Source organism: Hippichthys cyanospilos, chromosome 11 (genome assembly GCF_059441005.1).
Source record: "Hippichthys cyanospilos isolate Australia breed blue-spotted pipefish chromosome 11, RoL_Hcya_1.0, whole genome shotgun sequence".
Taxonomy (NCBI): Eukaryota; Metazoa; Chordata; class Actinopteri; order Syngnathiformes; family Syngnathidae; genus Hippichthys; species Hippichthys cyanospilos.
This window is the reverse complement of record NC_142379.1, coordinates 7,831,257-7,843,806: the sequence shown is the minus strand read 5'-3', so window position 1 is coordinate 7,843,806 and position 12,550 is coordinate 7,831,257. Positions and strand designations below refer to the sequence as shown.

Here is a 12,550-nt window from a genome sequence, read left to right as displayed (position 1 = left end):
CATCAGTTCTCCCTAATGCACAGTTTATAACACTAACTGGGATGTTTTATACAGTTTCTCAAAACTAAGTACAGTATCAAAGACACAAAATACGTTTGTCATAAAAGAGGTTGTAATCAAGTAACCTACTGTATAAAGAATATGCAACATACTATGTATATACTGCATATTATTATTTAGTATACATATACTGCAGACAGTCACAAAATGTAGACAAACCCAACATACTCCCAGCTGAAACGGTTCTATTCACATTTAACGAGAAAGATGCCATTAAACAGCGACCATATAAAATTCACACACACGCACACACACACACACACACACATATATATATATATATATATATATATATATATATATATATATATATATATATATATATATATATATATATATATATATATATATATATATATATATATATATCATTATGAAGACAACTTTTAAATAAAGCGTAGACTGGTAGAAAACTGGTATACAACACCAAGTGTACACTGTGAAGGCATGTCTTGTATATAATATAGATATCGTTGAACCATTGCACGTACAAAAAAAAAAAAAAAAAGGCCGAATATACGGGAAAGAAAGGTCATGCTCCAGCAATAGATCCAAAACTAGGCTGTAAAATCAACACCTCACACTTGACGGAACACATTGGCAACTGAACATGAAGTGCTCTCAACTTTACGTAGACATGCAACTTCAGAGAGGAACACAAAGGAACGGAACGGAACCAACACTTTGCTTCACAGATCGAACGGGTTCTTTTTCCTCCAAAATAAACGATACATTCTTCCTTTTAAAAAATACATATATAACTCAGCATTCCAGGAACAGAATTTTAACTTTCAAAACAACACCTGTCCATTTATTGCACACGTATTAGTTCACAAAAATAGTTGGGGCACTTTTCAGCAAACAGCAGCATTTTCATAAGATATATATTGAAGAAATAAACGTTTAAAACATACACCACAGACACAACAAGTAAAGAGCAGAACGGACAAAAACTTCTATATATATATATATATATATATGTATATAATTATTTTTTGATAATGTGCAACTATAGAGTGAATAGGTCCGTTTACTAAGGCTAGCGTCTTGGATGCACAACCATTTTTTGTTTGTTTTGTTTTTAAGGGCAAAACCCCTTCACTCAAATGCACGGACCGCTTAAAATGATTATCTTTCTTTTATGTGCAAGCACTGATTGCCGTGGCAAATCCTCAAATGAGATTAGAGAACATTTGGTCCCATGGGTAGGATCTCGATTTTGAGTCAGACAAAAAGTCAAATGGCACAACTTTGAAAATGTGGCTGACACAATGGCACTGTGTGACAAAAACTCTTAAGACAGCATGGCTAAATGAAGCATCACGAACCGCTTGTGATTTTTTTTTTTTCTGAATTTGTTAATCTAGACAGCAGTCTGGATTTCAAGATTGTGTGTGAACTTAATACATTCCCATTGCACTTACTTTTATGCTTAAATACACTCTCAAAAAGTCAAACTTTTTGGATTTGAAAAAAAAAACCCACACTTCTATGGAATTAAAATGAAGGCTATAACTTTTATTTTTAAAGAAACGGCTATTGACCCGTTTTCTTCATCCATTTGCTTTACCTAATTGGTTGACAACAGGCTACATTTCCTTAGCCAATCAGAACGTAGAGGAAAAAGTGGACAATGCAGCACAAGGGTTAAACCGGTCTTTTTAAAATAGTGGGGCGGCTCTCCAGGAAAAGGGTTTTGCCATTTGAAGTGTTATTGCAATTTAAAAAAAGTATTTCTGGAGCTTTGATGCACTTTTTTTCAGTTTTAGACTAACCTAAAGTTTATTAATGTCGCTGGTGTCTTTTTTTAATGTTGAAAAGGATAGTTTTAGGTATACCTTAACAACTTTTATAGAAAATAATCATATTTAAAGTCTGAGCTTCGAGTGGGGTGTGCAAATGGTTTTCTCTTTTTTTCCATTTTAGACCGTTAAACCTGAAACCGGTATAAACGCTGTCAAAAGTAAAGCTTTTTTCATTTGTTAATATTAAAAAGGGGATAGATTTTTAGGTACACTTATACAATTTTTATATATATTTATAGTCGGCACGGAAAGTGTGTGTGTGTGTTGCAGGTTTTCTCTTTGCTGGGGGGCCTTTGCAAAATATAACTGAGAAGCACTGAGTTAAACCAAGAGTAACATCTAGAGGAGTATAAAAAAATAAATCACTAGTGGTTCACGAGGCTTCATTTTAACATCGCGAATTGTAACAGTTATAAAATCTCACAATGTTCATCTCTACAATCAACGCTGAGAATAAAGGAAACATGAAAAAAAATACATCCTCTCATTTCAACCTAAAGTGTCAGCTGCAAAATCTAGAGGTTAAACATACACTTAGTCAGTAGCATTGAACTCGCGGACAATAACAACAATGTGTGCCAATAACCTTGATCAATATTAGCAACGTCTCTAAACAGTAACAACACACTGATGTTCGCCCCTACCAACCCCCCTTAAAAAAAATACAAAGAAAAAACTAAACATAACATCTATCAAGTAATCTCTTCATCTACCAAGCAACTTTGCTTTGCTCTGCTCTGATTGAAAAAGTGGCCATGATGGCAAACAGCCTGCACAACGTGCTTTTGCACCAGCATCATCACGCAGGGACACTTTTGGAAAAGACAATCACGTTTTAACAAACTTCCAACCGTCATGCAATACCCCTTGCATGACTGTTATGCAACCACTGACTTTACAAACAAAGATCACAAACATTTATGTGATCCAGCTGTTCGCTTCTCTTTTTTGGGTAAGCTAAAGGGGGGAACCGCGAAATAAAAAAATGTTGCTTTTGCGTTTTGATATCGTGATAAAGCACAAAAGTGACAAGAGGACATAAGCAGACGGGGAGAGCTTCAAGTGGGAAATGACATAAAATGAAAAAAACAAAGGCAAGTTGGACTGCAACCAGCGCTGAATGCTACATTACCATTTGTTAGCACTTGTTTGGGAATATAACACTGAAACTGTTTAAAAACCTTGCAAGTGGAAGGTATCACCTTGGACAGTCCTGGCCAAAGGCCTCAAGCGCTCATTAAATTGACTTTGCGGTTGTATTGTGATTCCCATTGCTTTCGACAATGTCTTAATGAGCAATTTTGTTGCTGTTTTTTACCCGCAAATTTGTTATGCATCATTTTTTTTTTTTTTGTTTGAGGAGGCAAAACGTTTTTCATTACATAATGGAAAAACAGCAACATTAGTGAAGAAGCAAAACCAAGAATTACACTATCATCTTCTGATTGCCAAACTATTGATCTAACGAATATTAGATGTGACAGACCATTAAGTAATACAATCGCCTTCAAAGTTGAGGTTCTTAGTGCCGTTTTCCAAACAATGTTAGGCAATCCAATGTTAGACCACAACTAAGTATTGAGTGAATATGTTGTTCACCACTTGCCAGTGCTAATAATATTTTAGATGACTCGATATTGGACCACAGTGTCGGTTTAAAAAAAATCTGATAAAAAAATGACATAATAATATTTGTGGGACTATCGCTTAAAAATGTAAATGTATGAATGTAATGTACATGTTCATGAATTCTATTGAAAATAAATGTATAAACACACACCTGACATCATTTTCCATAAACTGCATTCTGATGGGAAACTACTTTAATAGACTGATCGTAATTGCTGATATCGACATGTAAACTGCCTGTTGCGACAGGTGTGTGCTCATTCAAACTGATGTTATCGTCATTAGGGGGGAAAAAAAAAGCTCAGTTGGTAAAGCCTTGATTTGTTATTGTTGGCAAACACAAGTGCTCTTCATCTATCCTCAGGCACTTTCCAAAAGGACAAGGCTAGAATTTCACATACCTCCAGTGGCAGTGCATTCACGTCAAAATGGGATGAATAACCCCTGTTTCAGACCATTAACATGCAAATACAAAAAAACAACAACAAAAACGGTCGTTCTTCTCTGTGTGCCCTGTGATTGGTTGGGATAGGCACCAGCAAGCCCGCAACCCTGATGGGGACGAGCGGTCAAGAGAATGGATGGATGGATGGTTAAATGACCTCAAATGACTCATTTTATGGTGGAAATCCATCACCGGGGAAACCAAAGTCTTGAGAAAACTTGCCATGATTCTGTCAGGGATGTTTTGAATCGCCAACGTGTCCGCGAGATCTCTTTTGGCATCAATATTCCGCAGATCGCGCAAAATGCCCAAGAATTGAACTTGAATCACTCAATGGTGATGGAAGCCTGGATATTCTTCCTTTGACGGTGCTCTTGATCAAACACCTCGGGTGGACTGCCTCCTTCTCCGTTGCCCATCTTGGTCTCCTCTGCCAGGGCAGCGGTGCCACCGGTGTGCATCTTGAAGGAGGCGGGAGCTTCCAGGGGTTCCACGGAATCAGGTGCAAGGAAGCCAGGCGAACTCTCGCAATTCTGGGTAGAGGAGGAGACCTGGGAGATGACAGGCGTCTGGACTGAGGAGGAGGAAGAGGCGGTAATGCTAGTGGATGCGGAGGTGCTGCCCGTAAAGACAGGGTGATGTTGGGACTCTTCCAATTCGTATTGGACTCCCAGCACCTCCTCCTCCTCCTCCTGCACATGGCTCAGGTAGTCGGGCACGAGGAAATCACTATTAAGAAGAAAAACAAAACACACAACAGCCTTTTCACTTCTACCCTGACACTTCAAACTCATTCGGTCCAAAAGACATATTTTTAAAGTTTTTTACGAGTCTAGACATTCGATCCCAGGTACAAACTTAGAAATGTTTCAAGTGGTTGGCAAGTGTCTCAAAACGGCCGGTACAAAATGAATTGTGGACTACAGTAGTCGATTACTTTAGGTAATTAAGAACTAAAGTAATTGATTACTTTATACTACACCAAAGTTATCAATATTTTAGTCCTAATTAGCACTTAATTTCCTAAATAATTGATTTTTTTAGTTTTAGATTATTCACTCGCAGCTGGATCCTTTGATATGAGTGGTGTTTTCCGGAGGAGACCGATTTGATAGGAGGAACCGGTGTTGCTGTGTGTAGTCTCTTCACACGTTTTGCCTTGTTGGCGCTCTAGTTCATCTTGATGTCAGTAAAACGCATCTTTTTGGCTCCTTCAATCATTCCACTGAGATAGGCTCCAGCACCCCCACCCTTGTGAGGTAAGTGGTCAAGATGATTGATGAATGCGCTGTTTTGTGGCCGGCTGGGTTTCGAACACCATCATGAAGTAGGCAGGGCAACCACATGGTGAAAGGTGCAGCTTCAGTCAACGAAACGTTTCACGTCCCGGTTAGAAATGTCGGTACTAATCGATACTATGAAAAAAAATTAAAACACCAATGTGGCAAATCGAATTTATATGCATATATTTAACCGTGGAAAGTTTAAAATGTAATTATACGGGCCTGTAATTCACCAACCATCTTTAAACCCTTCTCTAGCAGACACTTGCTAAAACAAAACCTGGCATTGAATGTCTGGAATCTTAGCAAAAAAAAAAATCAAACAAAAAAAAACATAAAAATATGTCTTTGGGATTGAATGAGTTAATAAGATAAACAACAATTATGTTTGGTCTCCAGATTCCAAGAGGCCCGTGAACTCATCTGCAACGCATTCCAATCAAGTGACTTGTCATTAATAAATGCTTGCTGTTGTCTTGAGGCGCACCCAGGTGTGCTGCAATTACAGGTAGTTGCTGCCACTTACGTAATGAAAATATGTTTAAGTCCATTAAAAGCATTGTGATGCAAAACCGAAACCAGCTAAAGTAAAAAAACAAAAAAAGAACAACAAACAAAGAAAAAAAAATAGGACATTTATCGTATTTGCTCTTTCCGAGGTTCTGCGAAAGGTGAGCATCCCACAAGTCAATGAGGTCGTATCACGCGGTAGGCAAACCCTTTACCAAACTAACAAGAAAGTTTGTCAAGTAGGGGGCCGCAAATGATTATCCGCAATAAGTCATTACATTAAATTAAACTCAGAACCTAAAAAATGTATACTGTACCTATGTTTGTTAAATATATGAATACAGTTAAATAGGAACAGAGTGTATTAATGTTAGACATACTGAAATCAATATGACAGAGGTGTTTTCTGACCCCAATGTGATCTGAGTGAATGGCGGGGTCAGTGCCCCTGGACTCCTCACCTGCTCTGGAAGTAGTTTGCTAGTTCGGATGCCTCATGGTTCAGACTCCTCAGGTGTACAATTAAATTGCCAGAGTTGGTGAACATGGCGCCGCACGTTTTGCACTCGTAAATCCGCGGCTTGCGGATTATGTGTCGGGAGACCCTCATGTGGTGCTTATATTCACCGAAGGACGTGAATGTGGCACTACAAATCTGGCACCGGAAACAGCGTTTACCTTCGTGCTTCAGCCGATGCATCTTTAGGGAGTAGGCCCGTGTGAACTTTTTCCCACAGCGGTCACACTGGAAAGGCTTAATGCCTAGTGGACAAAGACCATTCAAAAGTTGGGATTCAGGTTCATTTGATTTCATTCAGTGAAAACACCATGTACAATGACAATCCGTTAATAACAATAGTTCTTCGAATGAATCGCACCAATATGGTGGTAAGAGGTGACATTGATAATTAAAGATTAACGACCGAAGCAGATATTGTCTGAAAAAGAAAAGTGACAACAGTAGATATTACAAGTATTATTAAGGCAAGGTGTGCCGACAAAGCACAAGGTGTATCTTGTGCTTCGGCTGGATGATCTCCCCTTTTTACCTACCGGAGTGTATGAGCATGTGCTGCTTCAGGTTTTGAATACGTGTGAATCGAACGCCACAGGTTGGACACTGAAAGGGCCTGTCAGGGCCATTGGTTCCAGGCCGGGCTGACGGGCCAATATAGAGGTGGTACGGGTATTGGATACCTTCTAATCTGAAACACCAAACAAGAGGAAGAACTGATTCAGCTTCCAAAATAATGAATTACATATAGTTTATGTACCTCGAACATTTACCATCCATAACCAGCCTGGCATGTTTGTGGTGACGTTACACATTGAGGTGATTTGTGTTGGTACAAACTTTGCTGCATCTCTGCCATAGCGCAAAGGCTCGCAGAAACATTTCTTCCTAAAAGCGCTAAAATCACTGTGTGTTTGCCGGTTCGTCAAACTATACTCCGCCTAGCCAGGTGGGCCAGTGCAGCAAACTGAGTGTCTTGGAGCGTCGCATGGTGGTGTGACAATTTGGTGGAAGATTGTCAATCTACTTCATTGTGTGAACAGATGGAATCAAACTCTCTCAATTAAATATTTTTACAATCCACTGAGCGGAATAGCCATGGGAAAGCAGGGTGAATGGGTTTTCTCTATGAGCCCACTTCACAGTGCAGATATGCTTGCAGGATGATGAGATGCAAGTGCGGGACGAGTGTGCTGCATATGAAGGCGATATAAGAAGCCGCTTTGAATGGTCATGACTAAAGTGCAACCCTCCCCCTTTTCTATTACCAATACCGGGTCAAACCTGTCTCTGCATAGTTGTGACACAAGCTTGCAGGACTTATCACAACAATAGAGGCCATAATATTTCGGATTAGAACTGTAGGAATATCAATTATTATCTAAATTAAATAATTTATTTATTACTTTAATTACATAGTTGTGATTCAGCAATATGCAAACAACATTTGAGCATTACAAAACCAGGTGTATGACAGCTGCTTGAGGTTTTAAACCATAGTTTATAGTCTATTCAGATTAAGGGTTTGCTCTGCTACCAGTCTAAACAAATTATGATACCTTTCATCGTCCTCTGCATGTCCTCCAGCATTAGAGGTACTCTGAATTGACGGCAAGCCTTCTGACACTCCCTCATCCATTGATCCTGGAAAAAAAAAAAAGAAATCATGTTATATATGTTTTTTTTCCAAAGTTATATTGTGCGTATCTCTAAACTTATCCGTGTGACAGAAGATGGGGGTCGAGAGTCTGGACATTTTGGAATTAGTTTGCTGAAAATGCTTCTACGAGGAAAGTGTGAACAGAAATATATCGCTGACGTTGGACCAAAACCCCATGAGTCATATTTTGGTAAACTTGATTTATGTTATGAAATGTACTTTATACTGATTGTCAGTCCACGAGTATGGGTGTCTTTTTTACAAATCATTGACCAATCAAAAATATTAAAAATCACTTGCTAACCTTCGGAATGCCATCAGTTGAGCAAACTTGCAATGTTGGGGGTTTACTGAAAAGTGTTTATTTTGGAGATACAAAGATTCCGCCCGACGCTAGTAATATTTTTAAAATGAGCAAAATTAAAAGGGCTATTGAAGTTCGAAGTGCTTCAGTTCACATGAATCACTAAGTGAAAAAGATGCCTGCTTTGACGTGGAACCCACTGTAGTGCAGAAGCTTTTTAACCTAATTCAAAGCACATGGCCGAAAAGTATTAATTTTCTCGCACAACTATCCCACCTATGGATGACGACTGCGGACTGATGAGGAGATCCTCCTGAACCTGCTCACTTCCTGGCACCGTCTGTTGATCATTGAGTGAGCTCTGGGAGGCACCGACAGGGTGGGAGGACGCCTCTTGGACCTCCTCGTCACTGAGGCGCTCCACTTTGACCCTCACGTCTTCTTCCTCGGCTGGCACAGGCGGTGACACCGCCTTGGCGGTTTCACACGTCAAAAAGTCACTGAGTCGCCGACCGACCACCGCCTCGGAAGAAACTGTCGCCGCCTGCTCTTGGCACCGCGGGCTCTCCGGGAGCTTTGATTTGTCCGAGTGGAATCTCCTATCGATGCCGAACGGGAACGTCCAAGGGAAGGCCAGGGAGGATTCCACGGGCTGGGTGGTGCTGTCCGAAAACGAAGGGGATGGATTTGTGACCTGGGGGGAGGTAGTGACCATCTGTGCGGTGCATTTGAGGGGACTCTCGGGAGAAGCCACCGTTACAAAAGTCTTCCGTTTCCGGCGTGATTCGCGACAAACGGGAACATTTCTCTCCATTACGCTACAGTCGGATGACACGGGTGACACGCTGCCATCGAGTGGAGTTAGGGCACAGTTTGAAGAGGCACTCTCGGGTGCTGATTCTAGGGGTTTGCTTGCCGCAAGTGTGTTGCTACTGTTGTTACCCGGACCCCATAGAATACTGGACTTCATGAACTCCGAACACGTACTTGCTACGGCAAACATCTGCATGTAACTGGCAGCTGCAAGGACATCGATAATATTTTCTGTGCTGATGGAGAGCGTAGATGTGTAGGCGTATTCCAGCAGAGGAGCAAAGCCACTAACTGTCACATGGTGAAGGTCCAACACAAACTTGTCCTCCTCCTCAGGCCGACCCACCAGTTTTGAACGGAAGAATTCACTGCAGCAGGCCAGGACCACTTTATGGGCCAGGAAATGTTTGTCTTGCACCCTGATGGTAACATCGCAAAAGTGACCTTGGTTGCGCAAAGTGTTGAGCTTCTCCAGCATCTCCTGGCTGTGGGATGTCGAGCAATGGGTAAAGGTTTTGACTCCCATGTTAGCCGGCTTCTGAACATGTACAGAAAATCTGTCCTAAACAAGACAAATAAAGTATTTAGTACACAATTTTACAGCAGAGTAAGATCATATAATCAATTACTACTCTATGTAGCCAATAAAGCTGTTTAATTACAAGAATTGAACTTTGTATAGTTTGATAAGCTGCATACTATATAAAAACAAAGTCCATTTTTCTTTTTCTTTATCAGCCGTCATTTTAAAATTAATTGGGGTGTCGGCGTCTCCTAAATGCTCCTAAAAATATGTGTTGTAAATTAACATGATTAAAAAAAAAATCAAGTAACAAATTTAAATTTTGAAGGTAATAGTGTCAATTGTGTCCACATGCAAATAAAAGAGAAAAAAAAATAATAATAACAATGACAACCCAAGCATCTGAGAGAGGAGGAGACTGGCTTGATTTTTATTGACGATCTTGACTCCTTATTTTCTATACACTTCTTGATTGTTTTTAAAATAATTTGACAGGATATAAACAACAGCAGTTTTATCAAAGTTAAAAGACTTTTTACTTTAGAGGCGGCTTTAGAAAATGTAAACTTAATATATTTCATTACTTCAACATTCATTAGAAAAGTGACTTTATAAAGCTTTAGAGACAAGCAAAAAGAGCGTTGTGGACAGCTAAACAGCTACATTAATACACTCTTAGAAAAAGAGAGGGTGGGTGATAGTGAATGGAGCGTCGAGGACAAAATGCCAGGTTATGTAACGACAATCAACGCAAGCCAGGCTCATGCGGAGGCCAGTGAACTACAGGATGCTTAGCAGCTGTCTGCAAAAGATGTGGACTCTCGGCCATGAGATTTTCCATCAAACAAAAGCCTGAGTAAAGGGGCTCCTGTAGGGAAAGCACACTCCCTGTCACACACACAGCCCAAATAAAAGTACTCCTGGGCTGCACTGGCCTAATAAAAGCAAAGTGAATTACAGACTTGGAGAAAAAATGAATAGAAAACAATAAAATGTCATTTTCTCTTGGTTCAAGAGCTTCTAAAGCATTTTTGGGAAACGTTTTAAAGGAACATAAAGATGACAAACAAATGTTTTATGGTTTGTACACATTCTTAAAGATTTTCTGCAACATTGTAACGTGGTGTAATTAAAACGAACGTGTGAATAAATCACCAACCTGCAAGACAAAAACGACCTGTGGGGCAATCATAAACAATTTTTGTGTCAACTCAAATAAATTGGTGGTGAAAGATGTTGTTGGACACTCTAGATTCTAGGTAGAGTTTTAAACGTTAGACCTAACATTTACTTACTAAGAAAGAGGAAAACATTACACAAAAAGTTCACATCCACTGTACCTCTCAATTACTCGAGATGGCGGCGTCCAGTTTACAACCTGGTCCTTTCACTGTAACTATCATCACATACAACTAGCAAGTGGTCAAACAAGTGGAGAATAGCTTAATTGACGCCGCTCGGCAGAATGGAACACTAAAGACGAATACTCTATGTAATACGAGGAAGGGGAAGCTACAAACACTCAAAATAAAACATAGTGGCTAAAAAAAACTTCCAACAATACAGTTTAGCAAACACCAGCTATACGTCAAGTTCCAATTTGTAAAGACCGTTCAAGTGGGATGTACATCCTGTTTAAGCTATCAAAATAAAATATATGTCTTAGCTATTCCGAATAACATGCTGCTCCCCCCCAAATTAGTGGGTAGGGGTGGAAAGGCATTCAGCAGGCTCGGCAATGGCTGTGTCGAGAAATGTGTTGGCTCTTAAACATCCTCTTTTATTCTTGATTTTATATAGCCTAATCAATATGATACTGCTCCTTACCTTGAAGCGTTTCATAAAAACAATGCTGTTTAGCTTATTGACGCGTTGATTTTATAACTATTTAACCACCCAGCCTTTAAAAGCACGATCTTTGCACTAACTACGCACGCCTTATTTTATTTTCTTTCAAACGCCACAAATCTTTTCTTTTGAAGCCGAGAATGTTAAACTTCCGGTTTGACCGTAGACAACCCTAACTACCTCAACGCACCGAGTGATGCACGGCAGCTAGCACATTAGCTACAGCGCTTACCTTAGTTTAGAAGCCAGCATCCGGCAACCAAGAAAAATGCTTAACCAACACAATAATCGGATAAAAACACGCAGCATAAGAATGACGCTGAAACACGTACAGTAAAAATGATGTTTACCTGCGAGTGCGAGGCCTCTGCTAGCTGCTGGGCCCGAGTGTGCAAACACTTGAGCTGACACAAAGCTGTTCGCGACGTGTCTCGCTGCTACTCACGGACTGCTTACATCCCCAGCGTTATTCTTGCAAACGTCCACCTCTGACCGCTCTCCCGAGCTCACATCATACCGACTTATCATTTAATTTATCCGTTTACTATTTTCTCTCCTTTGTGATGCCGGGGCTAGCCTTTCGGCGCTCTTGTTTGTACCCCCACAATGCAACGCGCATCTGTTACTGTATCCTACTGTAAGGAGCAGGAAGTCCATCGTGCAACATCACAAGTTATTTCCAAGACCCTGACACATAGCTTTCCAATATTTAGCTTTACTTTTGCCTCGGTTGCGTATTGCGTTCAAATTACTTGCACAAATAATGGACAGGCCGCCAAATTATGAGCACAAGTGGCACAAATCCATGGGCATTGTTATAATGCATTTCTAAATGTGTTGTATTTGCTCAGTTGTGCATACTGTAAAAATATATATCTTGATCAGCGAGATCAATGTTACAGAGAAGCAATTTGAAAGAAAGCGAACTGTGCCGTCAATATCTAAGGATTTGAGGAAGCTATGACAGTTTGAAGACTTAAACAAGCAGGCAAACCTGAGCTCCTTTTCCCAACTCGAAGCAATAGAATGTAGTGATCTGGGGTTTTTTTCTTCTAAGAACTAACAAATAAATAGCCTGCATGACATCTGCTAGTAAAATGGTAACGTTCACAACAGCATACATTTAAATAAAAATTTCTTTGGCATCGCACAAATT

General features: G+C 40.0%; 1 protein-coding gene across 1 annotated transcript; it reads right to left on the bottom strand.

Annotated features, from left to right (window-relative positions):
- Positions 1-396: 396 nt before the first annotated feature.
- On the bottom strand, positions 397-11,990 carry zbtb44 (zinc finger and BTB domain containing 44). Its single transcript, XM_088428425.1, has 6 exons — positions 11,745-11,990; positions 8,487-9,585; positions 7,806-7,890; positions 6,786-6,937; positions 6,194-6,494; positions 397-4,668 (listed from the first exon to the last, which is right to left on the bottom strand). The coding sequence occupies exons 2-6, from the start codon at positions 9,547-9,549 to the stop codon at positions 4,266-4,268; spliced, it is 2,004 nt and encodes a 667-aa protein (XP_088284551.1). The 5' UTR covers positions 9,550-9,585; positions 11,745-11,990; the 3' UTR covers positions 397-4,265.
- Positions 11,991-12,550: the final 560 nt, after the last annotated feature.